Raw genomic sequence first — 25421 nt, forward strand, 5'->3', positions numbered from 1 at the left:
ACTAGAGTGCTCCATTCTTTGAGAAGAAGAAAAAACTCTTGACAGTGTACGTTTTTCAAATTTAAACGTATTTTTGTTTCTAGTTGTATAATCATTATTATTGTATAATCCCAAATAATTTAAATACATTATAATTTACGATTATACAGTTGAACATCATACTAACTGTTAAATCGAAAATATGTGACATTTACTTATCACCTGCTTACTTCTGCCCCTCCCCCACTGCAACATCAGACTGACACTGCAAGTAGTGATCTCACTGAGGTCAAGATCAGTTAGTTTTCTATGTATTGTAAGGTAGACTTCCTATTAAACAATATCCTTACTTGTCTGTGATGTAGTTTGCCTTGATTGAGGTATTTGAATGATAACAATACTTAGCCATACTCTTTAAATGCAGGAATTCAGGACCCCTTGAATGCACTCATCATTGGATCTGGGTGTTTTTCCATGAATGACTGAATACATTACATTGCCCTAGTCTCTGAGAGAGAGAGAAAGCTCAGTTACCCTCCCCATCTGTCCAAGCTAAAGAACAGTGAACAAATCCACATCGACTGCTGTCGGCATGCATTTGCCAAAACATCTCCAGCATCTGGCTGAAACACACAGAGGATCACCCTGCCTACATTATCAACACACTGGTGATAGTGTGAGGAACTGAACACCAGAGGATGTCTGTACAGTACCTTAACTTTGCCCTCAGTCTTGTCACAGAATAATACAATTATTGTTCACTAACAAGAATTGTATCTCTGTTGTATATATATATATATATATATATATATATATATATATATATATATATTATAAAAGATTTCTCAGTATTAGAGTATACCACTAAATGGTACTGTAAGTTATACATCTAAATGTTTGATCATTGCGCAACTACATTTCATTGCACCATTATTTATAATACTCTTGTGTTTCATGGTTAAAGAGAGGTGTTTATGTGTCGCCTATTAATGTATGTAATTTAACTACAGCGTTCAACTGTTGCTTGATTTTTTTACCTTTTTGGTATTCTTGCTCTCTCCCAAGGTCCTGTCATACAAACAAGTCTTGAATGTTAATCAAAGGCACCACATGTGACACACAGAGGCCTCCCGCTCATTTCCTATTGTTCTGTTACCACAAAGGCTTTGTGAACGACTCACAATCTGGAAAGCCAGTACTATGTCTGAGGATGATGAAATAGCCTAAAATTAAATGCCCTATATCTGTTGCTTACAGACTCTGTTATCTAAAGAATATGTGTATACTTATCAGCTCTCATTTTGAAACAAAACTCCAAATGTAAATACTTGCATGTAACTGGATTAGATTTCAAACCAGATTCGTTCATGTTCAAAATGCCTGAATTACTGTACGTGAATAATAACAGAAAACAGATGAACTACAGTATTTTAACAAATAATCTGTTTACTTTTCACTGATTTGATTTAACTTGACGGAACTATTTGACCAACTGTTGTGTCCAATGTCCTGTTTTGTACATATCTCGGCTCTAAGCACAACGATGTTGTGAAAAAATGTATGAGGATATCATACCGTTCCATAAAATATTAAGCAAATAAGAGGAATAGTAGGGTAATCTGGGCTTGTTAAGAATGGGTTACTGCTTACCATAAGAAAACAATTATTTGGAAGTCAACAAGCAGCAGTGCTAAGTTTTAAAGCAATGAGTGGGTGAAGTCCTCTCAGTCTGTGGAGACTGTGTTTTTGTCCCAATGTGTCAGAAGCAGCTGAGTGCATTGTTCCCTTTCAGTTTGACTAAGACTCTTTTATTACCATTGGGGGCTGTTTCAATGATAATATAAAGTCTCTTTTCTACCCATTAGCCTTCCATGGTTGTTCATCTTAACCTTTTTTTATATCATATATGATAGTATAATTATCAGAACAGAATATTTCACAATGGTCTTAGAACCAAATGTTATTTGTTTTACCAAAATCAATTGTGATTTCTTCAGATAGCCTAATCCTTCCTTATCACATATGTGTAAACTTCAGTGTGCAAAGTCTAACAATACACTTAAAACTACATCCAGGAAGATGTGAAGAGAATCCAGTGTGTAAAATGTGTCAGGTTTTTAAGAGGTGAAGTGTTTTGTTCTGCAAATATGTCATTGAGCTTTCTTCTGCTAAACCAAACCAGCCTCTTTTGAAATGTTAACGTGACTGTTAGATGTGATAGATGAGTTTGAGAGAAAAGAAAAAAAAACGATTTGCATTGTTTGACAGTAAAATTCTACATTACTTCATTATCTCTATCAACATCTGCAAGTTTGAGTCAAAGTTTTCTTTCAAGTTTGTTTTGGGCTAGCTGGTCCTTGCTCTGAGCATTGTTATCATCCTGTGACAGGATGCATGTTTAATGTTCATTGTAATATGTTTCACCTTCACATATACTTTCCCTACATATGTATACGTCTTTACTAGTTTTAATGTGTACCAGTGAATGATCCACATGCAGGATTTAAAACCAGGACGCAGGACTCAAAGAAGCAGGACCTACCTTTCAACCTTTAAGACTTAAGAATAGCAAATGATTTTGCCTGTGCCTGTGAACCCTCCTAGGTGCTCCACCGCTAAGGAGCGTCTTTGTGCATCTGCATCATGCTTCCCAAATGACTAAATATTTAATCATTCAGCACACCAGCTCTGCAGCTGCCTGATTGAACAGACAATATAGACTGTCAGTGAGTCACAGTGTCATACAGTGGATAGATATTGCTTTTAACCTGCTATCAAGAGGCCTGGGAATAATGCTCTGTCTTTCGAAGCTGCCTGGAATGGTTTCCCCTTTTGGGTCCCTGTGGACATGCTGATGCAGAGCAGCGCAGGCTGTGACACACATTAGTGTTGACAGCAGGCTGCCCTGCAGGCCTCCCTACCCACTGTTCCCTTGTCCCACCCTGTACAGGGCATGGGTGCATTCTCACAGACACTCCAGAGATGAACTCGATTACTATAGTCGCCCATCAATATGCATAAATACTTGGCTTGTATCAAAGATATATGACCTATATTATTTGTGGTGTATCCTCTTCTTCAGTCACCAATTACATTACACTAAAGACACTGTTGCAATGAATATATTATTATGGATTTAATTGTTCTGCATCCCACCCAAAAGTAACGCAAAGTTTAGGGAGACACTTTGTTTTGTCACTGAGCTTTCAACAGCTAGACTCCATTTGCAACACAATGCATCTAAGATCATGTGACTTTTACTATTTGTAAACATGGAAATGTTTCAGTCAGTTTTTTTGTAGCAATGTCTTGTTTAGAAAGAATTACATAAATTCAAATTAGTAGGCAACAGTTTTGTTTCTAAATAGTTTGTATGAGTGTGTTTTGTATGTCTCTGTGTGTTTGTTGTGTGTGTGTGTGTGTGTGTGTGTGTGTGTGTGTGTGTGTGTGTGTGTGTGTGTGTGTGTGTGTGTGTGTGTGTGTGTGTGTGTGTGTGTGTGTGTGTGTGTGTGTGTCTGACAGAGTCACAGAGGGAGAGATAGAGACAAAAAAAGAGAGGGTGAGAGAGAGAAAGAGTTTTCGGTTAAGAGTTCTCAGATGAATCATGCAAAGTGGAAATGATCAATGAGAAATATGAAAAACTTAGCAAATGTGTTTGAGCTCAGGGTGAGATACAAAGGCAATTCATACTTTCCAAAGTTGTCTTTTTAATTAGAAATCATGTTATTTCTATTCAATTTTATGAATGATATTTTTGTATCGTTTTCTTGGTCCATCATTTTCCACCATACTTAAAGCTCTCACAGGTAATGAGATTTAAGAAATCTTCCTCTGTAAAACTCATTAGTATTATATGGTAACTGTCAAAGACTTTGCATTTTAAAGTGAAACAGACCACAGGGGATAATGCTCCAGGTAATGCTCCAGATAAATGTCTGTCGCCGTACTGGCACACACTAGTCTTCCTCTCATTCACAGCATGGCAATTACTTTGATGCACACATTTGAAATGATCGCACCTATTACAGAGGTCAGTGCAAGAACAGTGTGCTTCAGATAACAAAGGAGCAATGTGAGTTATGTCCTCAGGGACATTCTGCGACTCATCATTTAATGGTGGATGATCTCAGAAAGCACTATCTAAATATATCCTCCCAAAGTCTATCTTCATGATGTGCACAGTAAAATGAATCAAGGAAATTAATATTAGGAGGATTTTAAAAGATGAAAGTTTTATCCTTTACACCAGACACACAATCTTTTAGATCTGGTTTTACTGTAAGAAACTATTCCATGAGGTATAGATGAGACTGCAAATAACTGCAAGAAAATAGGAATGGAGTAAATAACTAAACAATGGACTCAATTCTAGATCCTATTGTGTAATCATTTTCCCAATATGCTTAAAAAGGATGACAAATATTTTCTTTGTATCTTACTGGTAGATGGTTGTATTTTACAAGGCAATTAAATGAATGCGGTAATGTCTAAAGATGAATGGTACTATATATAATTCCTGCACCTATTGTCGAAGGTGTGGTACTTTTTCCAACAGTGGGTCAGAACAGAAACAAAAAATATTGGTTCCCTGAGTGATGAGTTGTGGAACAGGTTTTGAGTAAACGTTTGGTAAATTGTAGAAATATCAAGGCAGACATCACATTTTAGTAAAGTGTTTCACACAATTTTATATTTTTGTTCTAAATCCATTTGAGGGCATCTGCCCTCAAATGGGGCAAGTGAAAGTGTTTTAGACTTTTCCTAAAAGTATTTGAAACGTTCTAAGTGATTGACAAACCTGTTAGGCAATGTCTTTCTTCTTCTTCTTATTGCAACACTTGACAGTTGTGTTTGATCATGAGGTACAATTATTCAACCAACTCTGTTCACAACATTCATTACTATTCATTACCTATAAGTTTCAAGACTGATACATTTTCAGAAAGGGGGGGAGCTACAGTAGAAAGCATAGCAACAAAAGGTGTACATATTTATTGTCTTTGATATGATCCAAGTTACAGAGATGTAGCTCTAGAAAAATAAAAGAAATGTTAATATGACACATAGTGTAAATGTCCTACTACATGACAATAATTCATACAGATTTTAACAATAGAAATCATTGAAAAAATGTATAAGGTGGAAAGAATATGTATATCTGTAGAGTCAGTTTATCGGTTGTCAATTAATGAAGAAGTGTGACAAGAACAACTGAGGAAACGTCAGACATCACATAGAAGTTGAGAAATTTCCTTGTAAAGTGCCATTGAAAAATAAAAGCGGTAATGAAATACTTCTGCAAGATTATCTATCATGAACCACCATTTACAGTGAATATCTCCCTGGAAACGTTACATGCTGAGTAACCATCACTGTCTTTGTACTATCACCATTATTTGACTCAATCCAATAAAATGCCACTATATCAATATATAAATTTGTACCCCCCACAAAAGGCAAATCAGATAATGGACAGTATGTTTATGTTAAATATTTTATATAGAATGGAAAGAACCAAAACAAAACATAATGCTGCATTAGATTATTAGCAGTGTTTAAATGAAGATAAATAGTCTAGCATTCAGAAATTTCATGTTTAACAGCTGTCTACAGGAAGTGTTTCTGAGAAGTCTCCTTATAAAACCACACTGTTGTATTGATCATGCCATTTATAACCAATGCATATTTCCCCATCATGACAAAGAAGGTATCCAATTGTTAAAATACTCCTTGTAAACTAAACCAGACCACCAGTCCACATTTGGCTTCTTGCTCTCATCAAACAAGCACTTGCTCTTATTCTTTTGTTGTATGAAATTTCATCAAACTTCTCTTCCCCACCCTTAATCAGATGATGAAACGTGAAACAATGAAATTGTTCATTTTTGGGTTCGAAAACAGGGTGGCAGTTTTTTTTATTCTTTCTATTTGGCCTTTTCGGGAGCAGATGAGACAGCCAATGGTTCTGTTTGAACTCCTGCATCTGAATGGCGTTTACCCTGTGAGTGAAAAAACAAACATATCCATTGATCCAAATATTTATATGAGCATGTTCTTTTGGTAGAGATCGACTTGACCTATGCTCCAACTAGAAGGCCTCACAGCTGCTATATTTGATACATTGTTTCCATCTAGTGGGTGTTTGGAGGAACAGTGGTGGAACAGTGTTCACTGCGGCAGAAAGCAGCATGTTCAACAATGACAGTCATGAATCTCACCCCAACATGGTAAACATGGGTTCTGATACAATTTGAGCAACTTGAACAAATGGTGCTCGTCTGACCTACCAGGTTCTTAAAGAACAAGTGGATGGAGTTCCTTTTTTCAATTTTCCTGGGTATGTTGGCTGGATCTTCTCCACTCTGAGAGGTCGCTGACTGGTTGTCCACTGGGGCCTCTGGTGATGGGGCCTTGGGGGTGGGTTTAGGCTCCTCCTTAGTCTTCACAGCCTGGGCAGCTTCAGGCTCGGCAGGAGGAGCAGATGGTTCCTTCTTGGGCTCTGCAGCCTAGATACATTACAAGATCAGATGATCAATTGGAGGACACTGTGTGAGGCTTCAAGCAAGGATCCAGAGATGATTAGATATTTTAAACTGCTATAGTAGTATTTAAATATATTGTTTGATACAATGAGACACACAATTGATGTGACTCAGCATAGTCTGTGTTGTTGTATGACAAGTGAACAAGCAAGCATTGCAGTAGCTATTAAAAGCTATACATGATTATAACAAATGATTAATAGAAAAGAGGGCCTTTGTCAAAATATCTGTTAGAGCATGTATTGAATGGTCGATATCATTTATTTTCCCGGGATAGTTCACACTGTGATGGAGGTTGTTTCAATAGGGTAGTACCAGCATCTGAGATCACTCTTGTTAATTTGTCAGTGGCAGGCGTGTGTCGCCATTTACCCCTCCCGTTGTTCTCATGAGGAGTCGGACTCCACTTGCTGAGGCCGTCTGGACTTTTGAGGCCATTTGATCTAGCAGCACCTCAAATTCACATTGCACTGTTATTCTCTATGATATGCATTTCTAACATTGTCTGAAATTTAGATTGACTGTGCATATCCTAAATAATACCTATCCTGTATAAAAATCCCATTTTGTATGGAGTAGAAGTACAATCATGAGTATGTGATATTATTTACCTTGCTGGGCTTGAAAAAGGATTTAAAAGTAGAGGCTTTCGCAGGAGCTTTTGTTTCCTCTGGAACAGGTGGTGGTTCTGGCTTGGGAGCGGCTTCCAGAGTGCTCGCCTTGGAAGCATCCACCTTCTATAGCAGGCCAGAGGGGAAGGCAACACAAAGGTATTGAGTTTTAGTCAGCAGGAATAAAAGCATAAGGGAGCGTTTGAAGCAAATGTCTGCCACCTGCAAGCCAGAAGAAAGATCCCACTAATGAGTAGAGAGGAGGACAATGCAAATATGCATAGATGTGGTCTGATACCACAACTGTCAGAAAGCAGCATGCAGTCCACAGTCATCATGTGTGCAAGAATTACTGCTACCAGTAGACTGCTATTCACTTCATGCATCCAAGCAAATGAGAGAGACGTCGGGATCACAAGGGAATTATCCACTAATTTACCTGGACTTCTATTGTTTGTGGCACCACTTCTGATGTCTGTGGGAGTGTGGGAGAGCAGAGTGATGTCAATCCGGCCATAAACATATGAAATACATGGCAAGATGTACAGCAATATGGTTCAATGAACAACTGTATTGGATACAGTAATGGAAGGATTGGTGTCTGGTGTTAATATGGCCATTTATACTTGTAACATGGGTTGGATTGATTCAAATGAAATGTGTTCAAATGAATGCATGTAAATGTAAAAAGAGGAAAGGTAGATATGACAGATATCGAAACATGCTGAAACACATGGATGGAAGGAAGGACGATTAGACCATGGTGACTGTTATGCTATGTTTCTTTGAACAAAGGGGATGGGAGAAATGTGAAGGGAGGACAAGAAAAGCAGTCTGTGCTCTAGACCTTTGAAACTCCAACCTTTGTCAAGTTGCAATGATATCATTAATACAATGACATGATAGATGAATGCAACAGAATGCCACTGTGCCATTGGTTAAAAAGCATGTCCTTTACCACTGCACTGGGCTTCACAGGAGCTTTGGCTCCACTTGATGTGGCACCCTTGGCTTTAGATGCCTTGAACCAGAGCAGTACCTCAAATTAACATCAATCTGTTATAATCGGACACATTCCATCTAAAAAAAGATTTCCTGTGAAGTAGCTCAACTATGATTTGATGTTGTTACTTTGTATAGGCAGGTGTACATTTACCTTTGGGCGGAAAAGTATGCTGAATGGACTGTCTTTTGATGATTTCGCCTTGGCAGCTTCAGGTTCTTTGGCAGCATCCTTTGCTTCTTCTTTGGTTATGCTTTTGACAGGTTTGGCGGCAGTTTCCCCTTTGCTCTCCAGTGTTGGTGGTGCCGGGGGTGGTGGTGGAGGGATGGACATTCCCTTCGGTGCTGTGGAAGCTGGAGCATCTACTACTTGGGCAGCCTATGAAAAGGAGAAAGAATCATCCCATTTGAACTCTTCAAGTCCTAATCAAAGATACCAGAATGTTTGTACAAATAATAAGTGTAAAAATGAAAACAGCCAAGCGACATTCACTTTCTGCAAGATGTACGGTGTACTCACAGCTGTTGTTGGTGCTGGAGGGGTCTCCTTCTGAGACAGTGACAAATGTAAACATGAGAGTGCTGTTTCAAAAGTGTATTTACAATTTTGGCTCTTCTAAGAGGTTGTGTGTAACGCCTGTCTCAATAGTTTGCTTAAGAGACCTGCAGTGGTCTCTTTAGCAACAGGCTACATGTATTTGGATTCCATGACTGAGGAAGATGCCATCTGGCCTGCATGCAGAGTTCTTCTCAGATTTGATAAAAAATTAATGCCAGTTATGGCAGAATGCTGACACTACTACTGATTTAGTAATAACTGAAGAAGTAATGCATTACAGTATTGTTCTTTTCAGGACATATTTCAGGTTATTTTTCGAAAAGTCTAACTGTAGATCTCTGTAGATTCACTTTTTGTAAAGCTCTCTCTTGGAAGTCGCTTTGGATAAAAGTGTCTGCTAAATGAATACATGTAAATGTAAATGTAGATCTCTACTATGGGGCCTTAGATTCTATGATACTGAAACAGTAAGATTGTGAGTCATGATAATAATAACTGCTTTTACTTTTGTGAGGTCATATTTACTTATTTAAACACAAATCACATGAAAAGATTACCTTCTCTCCAAAGAGTGTTACACACTTACAGTATGTCACGGGAAGAGCATGTGATTAGTGTACTAATGAGCAGTCGGTGCAAAGGCCATGAAGAAAAATGATCGCTTACCGGGTCTATGGCAATATCTGGAGAGGCTTTTTCCTTTTTGGGTGTTTTAGTGGGATTAACCTGTTTAGCATGGGAGTATTTAAATAAGTTCATACAAGCATACAAAAAATGATTAAAATGTAACCTAAGGCATATGCAAAAGCACAAGAACATTTTTAATTAGTTTTCAACTGTATAATGTTGGAATGTTTTAAAGTTAAATACAGTAGCCATGTTCAACGGGACAGATGTCTTTCAGTTATACACACATTGGTGCCTATGCAAGGATAACGACAATGTACACAAAGTGCACATAGATCCTCCCTGACAGAGCTCATACAGTACATGCAGTCTCACTGAAACATCCATTGTGCTCTGGAGATGGCGTAGGCCTGCCCTCGCTCTATCTTCACACATCTCAACTTCCAATTGCACAGGCCTCCTTTGTGAGCTCACATTATGGGGCGAACAATAGGCCACCACATTCCCGCATGTTCAAAGACTTGATTAGCATAGGGCTGGGGCAATGTTAACTCTTTAAAGAGGCATCATTCCAAAAGAAGCCATGATGAAGAGGGAAACACAATGGTGTCTTGTGTAACCTTTCCTTCAGACATGGTCAGTGGAGCACACATTTCTTAGAGACGCCCTCAGTGCCGAAGAGACTGCCTTTAGACACACTTTCACATACAATAAGCACAGTATCTAACAGTGCAACACAGTTTCAAGACAATGACAACACTGATGAATATCAGGCGTTTTCAACAAACCAATTTTTTTCAGGTTATGAGGAATTGATTTCAGTGAGATTTTATTATGGCAATTTACTTGGAGTTGTACCTTGTGTATGTACCATAGATGCTCAGCTGACTATCATCACGTGTTCCATTACTATCAATTACTACCTTATGATTCCAATCCTAACCATAAACAGATGTTACATCTCCACAGAGGCGTAGTTGACACTCTCTTAAAATGTCATTATCCTCCGATTTACAGAATGGTTATTATTTTACAATATTTTACAATACCATTCACTTGTTTATGTCCAAAACACATTTTTAATTGTTGCTGAGATGTTACACTCAATTCAAAAGGAATAATGCCTATCACAAAATCACAATGAATGGTACAATAAAGTATGTCCAAGCGAATGTTCAACTTACTAGTGTTTTGAAGAAGTTCATAACTGTATTCTCTTCAGTGCTCTCCCCCTCTTGAGTTTCCACAAGGTGATCCCTGTCTTCACCAGCCTCAGGTGTTGTGCCTTCCTCCGGGGTAGGGGTGACAGACACACAGTTTGGCTCCTTAAATGTCACTGAATCTTCCTTTGGCTCAGCAAGTTCCTATGGATAGCCACAGAGAATGAGCTCTTGGAGATGTGTTGGAGCAGCAGAGGAGCTGATATGCAGGCACTGTTAATCAAAGCATTGAGCAGGGAGCACAATTCCAACCATGCCTCTGCCTACTCAGGGCTCTATCAACAATCACCCTTTTATTAATGTCTGTGCCCACCCCACCAACCCCTATTGGTATTCTGCTATGTTCTACACTTCTGGCTCTATGCTTGGAGAAATGTAAGAACATGTTTTTATCTTGCTTCAAGGCAAATTTATACTTGTCAAATGTACAGCTTTTTGATGTGATGAGAACTGAATGGATCCCACATCAATTTAACATAGATTATTCTTAAATATGACAAGGATCATTACTCAGGCATGTGTACAGACATCAACTAAGACTGTTTTTAATTGTAGTTGAGTCTACAATCAAATGCAGCCTTGTGTCAAAAAAATAATTCAGAATGTGTTATTTTTCCATCAGCACAGCTGTCATAAAGGCTTGAAAAAGAGTGGGGGTCAAAATGTTAAATTCACATTCAGTTCTTCCAATTATCATATGCTCAAGGATGTGTGTTTGTCTGGATACAGAATTTAACCCAGCATGAAGCGATCCTGTGGCCTTAGCCTTGAAGTCTCAATTTCCCTAACTGCAATTACATCCATTTGCTCTACTGGTTGGCAGCTTACTTTTCCAGCAGATAACTATGGTTCAACCCCAATCAAGTATATATTATGTGTAAGTGAGAAAACATGATCTTGCAGCAAGGCCAGTATGCTGATATGTACTGTCTAAAAGTAACAAGGCTGAAACGTACAATCTTGCCAAGCTATTAAAATTAAGCAAAGCATTTAACCTATAATTTTTTCATCGCCTTTAGTGAGTTTTGTTTGTGCTTGGATCAGTTGGGGCTGTGTGTATGTACGGGTGAAATATCTAGCACATTTTATATGCAAACTGTTCACGCTTTATTTTAGCAGACAATTTGTGTTGATTTGTGATGTATTTTGAAAACGTCTGTTGGCACACACAAGCATTATTTATACATAACAAACACTTTAATAAAAAATATATTATTAGTTGTAGTATTTGTAAGTATAGAGAACTTGTAACATAACACTTGAAAGTAAACACACTGTTACATTCAATCATGTCAACAGTGTGATAGTGTGATTCTAACATTTCACGTTACTCTCCTGTACGTCCACTTGTAGTTTAATGCAAATAGTGTAGCCCTGTGCAACCGACTCAATATCTACAAGCTTAAATTGTGATTTTACAAAACTCTGCTTGCAAGCTGACTCGAGATGATTGAGCAACAGTGAAAATGATGTATCATCTGGAGGTTTGCTGAGCACCTTGCTGCTATCGTCTTTCAGTTTCACAGCAGCACTACTGTCTTCCTGGGATTCAACCATGGCCTCTACGGATTCCTGGGCACTGGAAGGAGGCGAGGTGAGATCAGGTTCTTCAGTGCCTTCCGAGTCCATTCCAGAGTCTGATTTACATAATTGTGCTCTCTTTTCCTTCTCAGGCTGAGGGCTGTCTTCAGCTTCCGCTGCCATGGCCTCAACCTCCGTTTCAGCCTCAACCACAGCCCCAACAATTGCCTCAGCCCCAGCAATTGCCTTTTCAACTTCAACCGCAGTCTCTTCATTTTCAGCCTGCACAAGAACCTTGGGGATTGCCTCAACGACACTGGAATCAAGAACACACACCAACACTTCCAAGGCAGGAGATGTTCCCTCTGCAGTAGGACTAACACTTTCTTCCACAGGCACATCAGGAGAGATGGAGCTAGACTCAGAGTCTTGAGTGGTTTCTGGTTGCGCATCAGCTGCCACATCCTTGTGGTTTGATTCATTTTCAGACTCCTCTTTGACACCCTCAGAATCAAACTCCATGATAGCACCCGACGCTGCAGCACTCTCTTCTTTAATCTTATCTTCAGGGACTTCCATGACACCACTGGAAGTCATTTCTAGGATAATAGGAGCCTCTTCACAGGCATCATTCTCACCATCCTCATCTATAGCCTCAACCTCAACAGCCTCAACAACTGCCCACACAGTTGATTCAGCCGCTTCGAGTTCCGCTTCAGCTTCTTCAACCTTCCCCTCAACAACATATGCAGCACTAGCAATTGCACCTGCAACAGTGGCATCAACCTTAACATACTTCACCACTTCAAAGGCAAGGCTGGTGATTTGGTCTGCTGGTTCTGGATCTGATCCACTGGGGGGTGTTTCTGCTTCTGGTTGCAATGTGTACTCCACCTTTGAGTGTTTTGATTTGCTCTGTTTTGAAGTTTCAGCTTCGCACAATTTAGATGCGTCAGCAAGCCGATTTAGTAAATCCTTTGTAATGAGAAGCAACATCATTGTTTGTGAGGGATGAAGATTTATAGACAATCTGTTTGGGGGACGTGCACAATCATATACTTACAAATTACAGGAAATATGTTTATATATGTTTAGATAAGTTTATACTTACAGATTGTGGGTCATCAGCTACAGGTGAAGAGGGATTTTCAGTGGGGATATTTGTCTCCTGCAAGTTATCCACAATGGATGAACTCTCAGTTTTCTTTTTGAATAGCTTGTCAAAGAAGTTAACTTTTTCCACTGTCTCCTTGGGATCTTTCTTGGGTAAATCAGGGGAAGGGATTTCAGACTCAGCTGGAGTCTCCTGCTTCTGTTCCACATTCTCAGGGAGACATGGATTCTCTTTAGGCACAGGAAAACTGGAGTCATCTGTCTGGTCAAGCGCTATCTCCAATGAGAGGGTTGATGTGGGGGCCTCACAACTTTTCTGCACTGCAACCTCACTGACAACTGCAAAAGAGATAGCAGTTGTTTGTTGATACATGAATCAGGGAGGTGACACCACATATCCCCTTTTTGGGCAATCAGCTGGTGTACTTTACCAAAGGAGTTCCCAATTGATAGAACCACCATGATGAACTATTCCAAAGATTCATGTTAAAAGCTTATAGGAAATCACATTAACATGTGCTTGAGGACAGGTACAATTAAGTGACATGGCTTAAATGATGCAAGTCAATATTAGGGCTTCAATAAGCTTTGAGTCATGGGAATCCTATTACATGACTGTTGATCCACAGTAAGACAACACTATGACAGATCAAATAGTTAAATTAGGCCCATACCTGAGGCAACACCTTTAAATCACATTGCAGGCCACACCACCCAGTAGTCCTTCAGGCTTTTGTGTTTACAGAGACTTAAGTGAGGTTTAGCACTTGATCTTAACTAAGCTAATAACTCAAGGATGAGTCGAAATGTCATGTAGCTAAGGAGCAACAACAGCTGTAGACACATCATTGCACAGGCTGGTAAAAGCTGCTGATGTTCATGGTTCATTATGGTAGTGAAAAGTAAGGAGGTAATCAAACACTAACAAGATACATTGACATTAAGAGATTATTAATCATTGTCTGTGATTGATAATGGACGTATGATTTACTCACCATTGTTTTCCAAGATTGTTATAGCGTGGCCATTGAGTCCTCCATTTTGATGCTGCAGAGTGACTTCTTCAACCTACAAGCAACATAGTTGTAGAAATAAAACACCCTGATAGTCATCCAATAATGTCCATGCTGTGGCAAAATCCTTGAATATATCAAGACAATATTATTGTTGGTTCCTGTACCTTAGTTTGGAGCCCATTTTGTTTGTGAGTAGATTGCTCATTCCCCATCTTTACCCAAGAAGAAGATGTGCAGGTACAGATCAACAAGCAGCTAAAATACATTGGTTGTGTGTTATAAACATAGAAAATACGTGATAATACAGTATTGGTATAACTAAGTGAAGTCATGTTTGATTTAGAGGACAACAGAGGGATCTGTTTGCTTTACTATACAGAGGATTAAAATAGTTATTGTACCATGCCTTAGATTACTTACCTCGAGCCTCCTCCTTTAATATTTAAAATATTTAAATCTTGTGGAAAAGCAACAAGGGCTATCCGTTTGTTATATTCTCAGCCTTCGGAAAACTGAAGGTGCACTTGCTTTTCAACCTGGTATGTAGTTTACTGTGGATATCCTCCAGAGTACCCAGGTGTTAAGTCTGATCTTGAAGGGGTGTGTCTTTCTTTCATCAATAAACTAGGTTTTCTTTTTGAACCAAACCTACAGCCTCATCAGCAAAAGTCTCTTACAGCATCTCTGATCCACTCATGCTAATCTCTTCAGTTGTCTGATGTCTTCTTCATTATAATGTGATGAGTTTAGCTCTATCAAGCATATTTCCTCTGATATCACAGAGAGTCTGAGTCACATTGAGGGGTGGCATATGTGCTGATTAAGGTGTGGTTTGTAAGAAACAGGATGTGTGCGAAGGATATCCATGTCTCAAATAAACCATTGGCATAACCATGTATTTACTGTGGCACTAATCCAAAAAGTTGACCAGTTAATTATGTTTGTAGTTTAGTTTCTTACTTAACCTCACAACAGCTACTTCCCATATCAAAGAAAAATACAATTGTAAATTTTGGCACCCAATTATGTTATAATGTATCGATGTTCAATACTGATATCTTTGTTGGTCAGAAGATAATATTGATTTAGTAAGAAGACCATTGACAGCACCGATAACTCCTAATCAAGGCAAACAAAGACTCTGGTAATCTAATTTTCAAATGATTGAAGCTTTTCACATTTGGTTCATGGTGACTTCATGTGAACCTGACACTATTAGGCAATCATTCCAAAGGATTTGAGAGATCCATCTTGTAGGAATCATTGGTACACAAATATACAATATCTAAGATGGTAATAATAGGAAACATCTCACAAAAATGATGATCTAAAAAGGGAAAGTATTCCAAACAGGAAACAAGACCACTGATGCTATTCTACCAGTAACCAACTGGTAGAATAGTTTGGCTTAAAGTGGAATGAACAATACATTCTAAGCATTCAAACTACATTCCATGGATTCACTGATTTGCCAAACATCTCCCACTGCTGCAGAGAAGGCGTGTAGGGGCCATTCTTTGAAAAACGTTTTCCATCGGACCAGCTGAAGAATTCACCACAAGAGAAATAATAATAAATATGACCTTTCAACAACAACATATACATACATAACTTTGGTCAAAACTTTAAACAAAGGAATTCAGAATAAAGACAATATCTGTAATATAAATGCAATATGCTGAAGGAAAACACTGTACTGTGGCCTACATGGTGAGGCGGAACTCAGATTGCCCTAGTTACTGTGAACTTTTGACAAGGACAAAAGAGATGAAAGACCTCACACAACCTCTGTTCAAAGACCCAACTCAAATGTTTCGTCTGTTTAATTATCCAACCATTTTAATGTTTAATGTGAAATCTGTAAGATGTTTTTTTTTGTCCTCCCTGCACCTAATATTAATGTGTTGCTTTATGAAATATTTTTCCATGTGTCCCAAATCGAAAATAGTTGTTAAGCTCTAAAACTGTAGTAACTCGTGCATTCAACAAATATTTGAACCTGGGAGCAGTTCTGTTTGTTGTTGAATATTTGCAGAGTGAAAGTTCCGGTTCCTCCAAGCACGTGTTTAAATTGGAACGCATTTGCACACTTCTTTCAGCCTAAATCCAAGGTTTTGTAACAATAAAGTATAATTTCCTTTTTCGTAATATTTTCAATGTAATGACATTATATGGCAGCATTAACTATCACTATTGTGATGGAACATTAAGAACAATTGCATCAGACAAAGATGAAAGGAAAACCGTATGTTTGTAGAAACTGAACATTTAGGCTGTGGAGTCAATGTGCCGACTTGTTTTTTTGTTGAATTAACAGAATTGCTCACTAGGTGGCGGCAGCAAGTCACATGTAACTGACTGACACACGCGAAGAAGTAATCGGGCGTGTTCTAAAGATGGCAGCCACCATGAAGAAAACGGTTGTAAGTAAAAATCCAATTCAACCATGAGTCTGTTTTAAAGGCTTCACAGCCACAATATATTTTTTGTAATAGAAAGGTTATGACACTTCACTGCAGTTTTTCTGTTAGTGGCTGACTAGACTAGTCAGCAAATAGGCACTAGAAGAAAAAAACCTCGTGCATTGCATTGGGGAAGCAAACTGACAGCTGAGCTCTTTTCGCACAAATATAGCTAGCACTAACTGTTTCACACTCATGATCTAGCTACCTAGCAAACGACACCCTGTTGCCAGTTTTTGAAATATGCAATTCATTTAGTTATCTTAGCTTCGGTAACTGATTTGCTAAATGTCTGGCAATTAGCAATGATAATATGTTTACTGATACACCTTAATCTTTGTTCCTCCTTCCCCACAGGGAGTTGAAGACGTCAATGTAACGTTTGAAGATCAACAGAAGATTAACAAGTTTGCACGGAACACAAATCGAATGACTGAACTGAAGGACGAAATAGAAGCTAAAAAGGCAAGTTCAGACTTGTCATATTACATTCTCATGTTACATTTTCTTCCATGATGGCCTTTGATTACCAAGTAACCATGAGTTGCATTCACCTGGCTGGCTGCTGTTATAATACATCCTTGATTTACTTACAATCCACCTTATGACTGATTTGTTATTGTGTACCTTGATGATAACTGCAATTGCTTATTTTCTATTTGGTTTAGAAATCTCTTCAGAATTTGCAGGACGCCAGCGATGATATCATGATGTTTGATGATGACACATTGCTGGTCCCATATCAAATTGGCGAAGTTTTCATCAGTCACACCCAAGAGGAGACGCAAGAAATGCTAGAAGCTGCAAAGGTAGGTGGTCAATTTATTATTTTACTCTAATTATCCTTTAGTGTTGAATGAAAACTTTTTTAAATAATGGTTTTGAGCAGAGCTATACATCCATACTCAATTTTGTCCACAGGAAGGGCTAGAGCAGGAAGTCAAAGACCTGGATGGGCGAGTATCAGCGATACAGCAGGTGTTAGCAGATCTGAAGGTTCAACTTTATGCCAAGTTTGGTAACAACATTAACCTGGAGGCAGATGAGAGCTAAATACTGCTGGGCTTAACAACTCAACATTGACATTTATGCAGTTCACAACCAATACACGTCATTTGCATTCACATGTTTTTATTTTGTACCTATTGTACTATCGTATACTGATGATGTTGGTGATCCAGTTCTTATTATTTCTGTTGTGGGACAAAAAGATGATCTCAAGGTTGCATTGGTGTTAGAATAAATGCTAATATTTCAACTGGTTTATGTTGGCAGTTTTTGCTTACCATTGTTTAAACATAGAATCCTTTCAGTAACCCCCCTCCTATCCCTGTTTGTGTACCACATTGAAGATAGCATTTCAATAGGTACATTAATACCATTATAATAATGTTGTTGATTTTCAAATGGCTTGATGTGGACTTCTTCCATGCTGCTTGGATTTAGATTGATTGAGAGCAGAATATAACAGACTTCTTAACAGCCTTCTGAATTGAAGGGAAGCCATCTTACAGGCTTCTGTCAAGATACTGTTTCATCTAGACATTTGCTTCGTACGATCAATAATGAACAGTATTGAACTATCTGAGGCTCTCTTATTTCTAAATGAAGAGATGAATGCCATAATACTCATCAGAATACATTGACTATTGAATGTAACAATGACAAGATAATTTATATGCATTGAGTGAGGGTATACATACAAGAGTTTTGTTTGTGTTCTAAAGGGTTTAGATGACATGGGGTTGCTCAGCTGATGAGCATCACCACTACAGACATTTTTATAAAGAGACAGTCTCGTTTCGACTCATGCAAACACTGAGAAATAGGAACACTGGCTGATTATTGATACGTCTATCATTCAGTAGAATTATTTAAAATCCAGACAGTCGGGATATCATTTTTCCAACTGTTTTGTACTGGAATGGAGTTCTTGTACAGCAAACCACCATGTTGGCTCCTACCAAGACATAATTTATAGACCTCATTAAAGCATGCCCTAAAGTCCTGCCGTCTTGAGCTAACAAAGTATCAAATAAATAAAGTTCAGTGTTCTAGCATACACCTCCGGTGGATGGAGGTCTCAATTAACAAGTTCTTCCCATGGGCTTCCTGCTGAACATTCACTGTGAAGATTAAGAGGAATTCTACCCACATATTGGCTTTATCCACAGCTTGTTAAATCCTGGCGCTGAAGAACGCATGGAAATTACAGAACTTATTTCCCAAGTGGTCTTGTTTTCTTTCTCTCTCCCTTGTCTGTTATGTTGTGAGTTCTCATTAGTCTTTGTCCTTTTCTTTTCTCCTGTTTTTATGTTCATGCATCTCTCTCTGCAAAGGGATTCTATTTTACATATTAAGTAAAGTCCCACTGCAGATCTTCATAAACTGAACAGCTGTTTTAACATTATGACTCCCAGAGAGAGAATCAGAATCAGAAAGGGGTTCAATTGCCATGAAAGTTTGCACAGATAAGGAATTTACTTTGTCAGGAAGGTGCATACATTAAACAGAGAAGTCAGTAGACTTACAGTTGCTTTGGCTCATTTCACGAAACAGAAATGACATTCTCAAAATAACACGTGCAAACCTCCAAGCCAATGGGCACTTGTTCACAACAGATTGGAATTTCTCATTCCTTTAATCAAATTGCAATTGTATTAGCACATCCTTGCAAATGACAAGTACTATTGCCTACAGTTTGCACAAATTTCAAATGATTTAGCACATCTTTGCAAATGGTTAAGGACAATTGCCTTCAGTTAGGCCAATTACTGATTTAATATATCTCGCTGGTCTAAACTGACTGTTGCTTCTCAGTCAAGTGGTTATTCTATGCAAAACATATTGGCATAATTTCCTTGTGTACATCATCACTTGCACAATAGTTCACTCCACTGTCAAAATCGTTCAGGCACATAATACCATTAAAAACATCATGGTATATATTGTAATATGGATCTCTTGGATCATCTGTTTACAATCATTGTCAGGTGCAACTAGAACTTCACTAAACAAGGGGACACATCCGATCACCAATCACACTGTAAGTTTAGTTAGCTGACACAAGCTATCCAGGAGTATAAATGCTTCCATCAAATATATAGAGCTTTTCCCAGGCCAGCTCGGGGGCAACTTCACCATGTGTGCTGCCGTTTCAGATAATGGTGTAGTAAACGACATTCCCAGTCTTGGCCCATACAATACCCAGAAGCTCCTGGCGTTCTTGGACCGCCTGCACTCCGATCTCATCCCTCTACATGAGAGGGGTTTGGTAGGGCCTCACTTGCTTACATTTGTCATTGTGTGGGACAATGTAAGCTTCCACCGTGGCCCACTCATCAGGGTTCACTGCCCATCGAAGAATGCGATGGTGCTCTTAGCACCTTACTCCCCATTCCTCAATCCTATCGAGGAGTTTTTTTCTGCATGGAGGTGGAGGGTCTATGAGCATTGGGCTCAAAACCAGAGGTCCCTGCTCCAGGCAATGGATTCTGCTTCTGATGATGTCACAGCAGATCAGTGTAGGGGATTGTTGCGGCATGCACAACGATTCTTCCCCTGTTGCATCGCAAGAGAGAACATCAGATGTGATGTCGATGAAATCTGTGGCCAGTCAGTGTCTCTGATGGAGGTGGAGAGGTGATTCAGTGGTGGGAAGTCAGTGGAGGGAGATGAGGAGCGGGGTAACATGTGAGCGTCTGGGTAGATTGAAGACATAGTATTCTGGAAAGAAAACATCTACAGTAACTGTAGCACAGTGCACATGAGGGATATTTCTAAGGTCCACTGCCATACTGACAAAACATCTAAACATTTTGACCTGCAGTGTTTACACAATGCCAAAGGGACTTTTCATTTTGGGGACATTGACTATTTGTATGAGAAAAGGTTTACATCTTGACTGATGAGTTGTCTGTTTTGGGAGAGATATGACCTTTTGCAGGTGCGCCATGGTGTTTTGCTAAACTATCTAGGTTATTTTGGCAACTGTATTTAAAGCTTTGAGAATGTCCTTTTTTTAGAGAGATGAGCCACAGCAATTGAGAAGGAACTTTTCATTTTGGGGGCACTGACTATTTATATGAGAAGATTATTTGGTTTTGAAGCATGACCATTGTTTTGGATGAGATATGACCTTTTGAAGGTGATCTATGTAGTTGTGCTGAACCATAGAGGCTATTTTGCCAAATGCACTTAGAGCTTTGATAATGTAATTTCTGTTTCAAGAATTGAGCCAAAGCAATGGAGAAAAACCTGTTAAAGCCATTGTAAAGACATTGTTAAGGCAATGGAAACTGACATAAATAGACACAGAACACTGCAAAATAATTGAATATGAACACTAATGTTATAATATAGTGTTACATTCCCATTTTCAGTTATCACAATAGTACTGTATTTGAAATGCCTAAGGTGTACCAGCAGAAACAGCCCAGCAGGTGTCTCCATCTCCGTATGAAATCAACACCACAGACACCTTCAACTCTGACTTTCTGAACGCTGTATTATATCACAATATTTGTTTTAAATCTAATACAAATAGCTATACGATAGTGTGAGGGGCATACTGTATCTGTGGGTGGCCAGCTGCTTGGGGAGCTTACAATACTGCCAACAGTATAAAAAAAATAAAACAAATGCGCACAACTTTGATACAATTCCTTCACAGACATTTTATCCAGCAAACACTGAAGGTTTGTTGATGTAAGGCTGTGCTTTGTGTGTGGAGTATTTGCTGGTGTCTCTGAGCTTGTGCTCACCTCATGTTTCTAAGGAAAGCTATTTGCTCTTTGTGTGGTGGAGACTATCTCATGTTAGATGATTCACTCAATCTTCAGACAACACCACAGCAACTGTTTTGTAAAGGATCTACGCTTCCCCAAACCTTATAACGATGTGCCACGTAGTGTGCCATAGCTACATGTCATTGATAATAATTTAGTCAGAATTAGGGAAATTTATTAAGATTATGGGATGCAGGCTACAATCTTCTTAAATTCTACAAGACTATGTGGAGCTGCTACATACTCTGCAACAGCAGAACATCCTCCATTTAGTTTTTTTGCGTGATGAAGTGTCATGAGATGTGGGAAGTATTGAACATTTCCTATAAAAATCCTTAGTTTTGACAACTCAAGTATGAAAGATTATAGGAGCATGACAAGTGACAGTCAGGGGATATAATAAATGTTATAAGCCTAAACCAAAAACACATAGAAACAGCTGAAGTGCAGAGAAACCACAATATTGGGACTGAGAGTGAATATGTCAGTGCAGTGAAAGAGTATTTCACTCAAGGTCCAGAGGAACTGCCACTTTAGGAATGATCATAGACTGAGACTTTTGAGATTAATTGATATCCTGATAATTACATTTCCATCACTTTCTGTGGCCTCCGGAAATAAGCCTGCTCCTTGACTGTCATTTGTCTGTTCTGAGGAATATTGGCTGTGAATATTTTCAGGAATACCCTTAATGTCAATGGTTTCATTTCAGACCATCAAGTTGATAGCCCTGGACAATAACAATTAAGAGGCACAAGGGCAGTAGTAAAGCCAGACTGGTATTCTGAGGAGAAATATGAGAAAATACCAGTAAGCTTTCAAACTTATCATTTAGATACTGGGCATCCTTTTTGATCAGTAGTCTCTAATATGCACAGATGACTGCTTCACATCACAAATGCATTACCATATCCACGACAGCACAAAGAACCAAATAACCCACCAAAAGTAATAAATTGGAATTCCTCCAATCGTTTTCATGAATATCATTACCAAACACCCTTTGACAATTACATTGCAAAGACCTTGACTAGACTGGCACATCCCAAGGTTTTCAAATAACATTTAAAGTACAATAAATATTTTTCAAGGAAGTGATGGAAAACTCAATTTCACATACAAGCTCTCAGAAGAGACTCTAAAGGTCAAGGGATGTCATGTTTGGCTGCAAACAGAAGGTTTGCACACCAGCACTAATGTTGACACTCTTACTGTGAAATTATTATTAAGAATTCAATTTAAAAAATCATGTTTTTATCATGAAATGACTCCTAATTGCTCCAGTCTAACACTAATCTGATAGAGATGGAACTAATCATTCTATCGTGATGGTGACAAATCTATACCCATAGTTCAGTAAACCAGGTGTTTGCGAAACAGAGATGACAGAACACTATCCTCCACCATGCCACTCAAGCCCCTGTTACTGGAGGCTGGTTTTTGTAACAAGGTGTTCTATTATTAACACTTTGAAATGTGTTGGCTTTATCACTTAGGTGCCAGCAACCAGGTGAGGTTGAATTGGCAACAAGATTTTGGATGTCATGTGTCTCTGACACACTAAACGTTATGAGCTTCATACAGCAGCAATGAACAGAAGACATCTGCTTAAAAAGTAAGACATTTTGCCTAAAACATCCTTACATATAAGCATATTTATGGTCAAGCATATTAGTGTACTATGGATAGAACACTGAAATGTACGTGATAGATCTGTTAAATGACTAAATGTAGATCAACAGACTGTGTTATGGAAGTACTCTCATGGTATGTATAGTGTCTAACACCCAGACACCGGTGTACACAGGTGTGCTTCCCACATTTATTTTGAGTGAGCTACTATGCCTACTTGTGTTGAACACATACGATATAAATACCACCTAATACTGTCACACTACAAAACATCTTAATTCAACTTCTTAAACCAAAGTCATGTGAAAATGCTGAGAGGTCAGCTGCCCTCAATATTCCAGAACATCTGACAGAATGATGCAACATCTGCTGCCTCATCTGCTTCTCTAATGAAAATTTATGTTTATTAGAAATGGAGTGACACTGTTCTAATCGGTAGAAACATGAGTCCATCTGAGATACTTTACTAAATGAATACCAGGTAGCAATAGAACAATGAGATTACTTGTTTTCTCTGTCTTCGGCTCAAACAGATATGCTATGAACAACTGAAAGTGTAATAATCCACACAGGAGGTTTTCAAAGTCAAACCTTTTCTGATGCTACACATCTAAAAGCTGTATTTATTTGCATAGCCAGATTGTTTTATGTAAAAAAGTAGAATGTTTGTTTTTAATCATGATGTATTTTGCAGTCTGTAATTTTAACATGTGTTTATTGAATATATTTATTGTTGATTTGTGTTCAAATCATCCTTCTTCTCAACAAATAGTGTTAGACTGCAGCTTCAATCTGATGTGATGTTAAAGGTGTATATTCCCTCAGTTTAAGTTGCATTAGCCATTGCAGAGAAAGATACATTTTATTTAAATAGCTGAATGTGCATCTGCATTCCAACACTTTGTGGATACTTCTGGTTTTAAATCAATTTAATCAGACCTTGAACCTCTCGCAATAACAGTGCCATTAACTGGGTGGTCCTGTTAGATGAATAGATAGATCTCTGAGGAAAAAAATTGCTATTCAGATTATGTCACGGTCAAGGAAGATGGATCCCAGAGTTCAGAATCGAACTGAACTCAAGGTTACAGTATTGTTTGTCATTCTTTCCAAAGGGGATACAGGTGAAGCGCAGCTGGCAAATGTCTAACCCTGCTCAGGAAATGACTTCATTCTTTATTCAACACAATTAATTTGTTCATAACAGCAGGAGCTGTATTTTCTAGAAAAAGTGGAACTCATTCTGATTCAGTACAACCTGTCTCATAGCACACCCTGTTTCTGATTATTTCAGCAGTGTAATAGAGGCTGTTTTTCTTGGCATTTCACATTTTGCTTTTTTTGTTAATGCTGTGTCTTCTTTGCCCACGCAAGTGTAAATTATGTTTGCATCCCATTCCCCCTGTATCCCATTCATCAATAAATTGCAGTTATTAGGTCAGTCATATCAGGGATTCCAGCAAACCACGCAGTGGCATCACTTCTTCTAATGACTTGTAACCGCTGCATTGCAACACAGGAAAGATACTGTTGAGAGCAAATCACTTTCTCTTTCCTTTTGCGGTGTTAGAGGCAGCAGGGATCCACAGGAGCTGAAAGGTATCCTTCAGGGTCTGCTTTGTCTGGGAGACATCACTTCTTAATAAACCACACAACCATTCAGGGACCTGTAAACCTCCCAGCCACATCCCTGGTCAATAATTAACCTTAAACAATAGCAGCCAGTTCTAATGAGAAACAGGGAGATGATTATTCCGTTCTTGGTCCCACCGTAGAATCATCCTTTGCTGTATAATGTCCTGAATTTCCAGCATGTTTCCCCATATTGATGGTAAAGTAGAGGTGGGCAGCTTTTTAAGTGTGATAGATGGCCTGTAGTTTTAGGCTGCTTGGTTCTTTATGCCTGCTGTCCTCGGGGGAGAAGGGAATGAGCCTTTGCTGCAATATAGTTCCTATAAAACCTTTTGTTGCCTTTTGATCAGTATCAAAGGTAACACCACTCATTTGTTAAAGGTTTACTTCCAGCTTCCCCATCTGACTTCCATCGAACAGTTTCATGTAGCTAATCTATTGTGAAGTTATTCTTGAATGTACTGTACATATAATATGTCTACCAACCACATCACTGTGGTTTAAGGTTGACACTTGTGGTTACATATCGCACTTTGTAGTGTGTATGTGTGTGTGTGTGTGTGTGTGTGTGTGTGTGTGTGTGTGTGTGTGTGTGTGTGTGTATTGCATGGTGCATGTTGAAGAAAGTTTGGTGTGTTTGTGTCTAATCAGTATTTAGGCGGTACAACAATTTACGGTAATCTGTTTATGATGCCACGGGTTTAATTAGCTGCTTGGT

The 25421-nt window shown here is 38.6% G+C and overlaps 2 protein-coding genes across 7 annotated transcripts; one reads left to right on the plus strand and one right to left on the minus strand.

Annotated features, from left to right (window-relative positions):
* Positions 1-4956: 4956 nt before the first annotated feature.
* On the minus strand, positions 4957-14959 carry bcas1 (brain enriched myelin associated protein 1). 6 transcript variants are annotated; one of them, XM_067240014.1, is made up of 13 exons: positions 14611-14954; positions 14355-14445; positions 14170-14242; positions 13173-13513; positions 10505-10684; positions 9360-9419; positions 8655-8681; positions 8289-8513; positions 7572-7607; positions 7133-7258; positions 6894-6974; positions 6267-6485; positions 4957-5978 (listed from the first exon to the last, which is right to left on the minus strand). In XM_067240014.1, exons 2-13 carry the CDS (start codon positions 14400-14402, stop codon positions 5904-5906), a joined length of 1491 nt encoding a protein of 496 aa, XP_067096115.1. In that variant the 5' UTR covers positions 14403-14445; positions 14611-14954; the 3' UTR covers positions 4957-5903. The 6 variants fall into 6 exon arrangements, with proteins under 6 accessions (XP_067096115.1, XP_067096114.1, XP_067096116.1 ...); XM_067240013.1 differs by having other exon boundaries at positions 8655-8684; positions 14611-14952; XM_067240015.1 differs by lacking the exon at positions 7572-7607 and having other exon boundaries at positions 8655-8684; positions 14611-14955.
* Positions 14960-16552: 1593 nt separating this feature from the next.
* Positions 16553-17914, plus strand: pfdn4 (prefoldin subunit 4). The gene is made up of 4 exons (XM_067240222.1): positions 16553-16613; positions 17010-17117; positions 17321-17461; positions 17574-17914. Exons 1-4 carry the CDS (start codon positions 16587-16589, stop codon positions 17703-17705), a joined length of 408 nt encoding a protein of 135 aa, XP_067096323.1. The 5' UTR covers positions 16553-16586; the 3' UTR covers positions 17706-17914.
* The last annotated feature ends 7507 nt before the right edge of the window (positions 17915-25421 follow it).

The sequence above is a fragment of the Osmerus mordax genome, chromosome 7 (genome assembly GCF_038355195.1).
Source record: "Osmerus mordax isolate fOsmMor3 chromosome 7, fOsmMor3.pri, whole genome shotgun sequence".
In the NCBI taxonomy this organism is placed as follows: Eukaryota; Metazoa; Chordata; class Actinopteri; order Osmeriformes; family Osmeridae; genus Osmerus; species Osmerus mordax.

Coding starts and splice junctions, on each gene's coding strand:
- pfdn4 (XM_067240222.1), top strand. CDS start 16,587: ATGGCAGCCACCATGAAGAAAACGGTT. Junction 17,118..17,320: donor ACGAAATAGAAGCTAAAAAG/GCAAGTTCAGAC, acceptor TATTTGGTTTAG/AAATCTCTTCAGAATTTGCA. Junction 17,462..17,573: donor AAATGCTAGAAGCTGCAAAG/GTAGGTGGTCAA, acceptor TTTTGTCCACAG/GAAGGGCTAGAGCAGGAAGT.
- bcas1 (XM_067240012.1), bottom strand. CDS start 14,402: ATGGGGAATGAGCAATCTACTCACAAACAAAATGGGCTCCAAACTAAG. Junction 13,514..14,169: donor AACAATCTTGGAAAACAATG/GTGAGTAAATCA, acceptor TCTCTTTTGCAG/TTGTCAGTGAGGTTGCAGTG. Junction 13,037..13,172: donor TAGCTGATGACCCACAATCT/GTAAGTATAAAC, acceptor CTCATTACAAAG/GATTTACTAAATCGGCTTGC.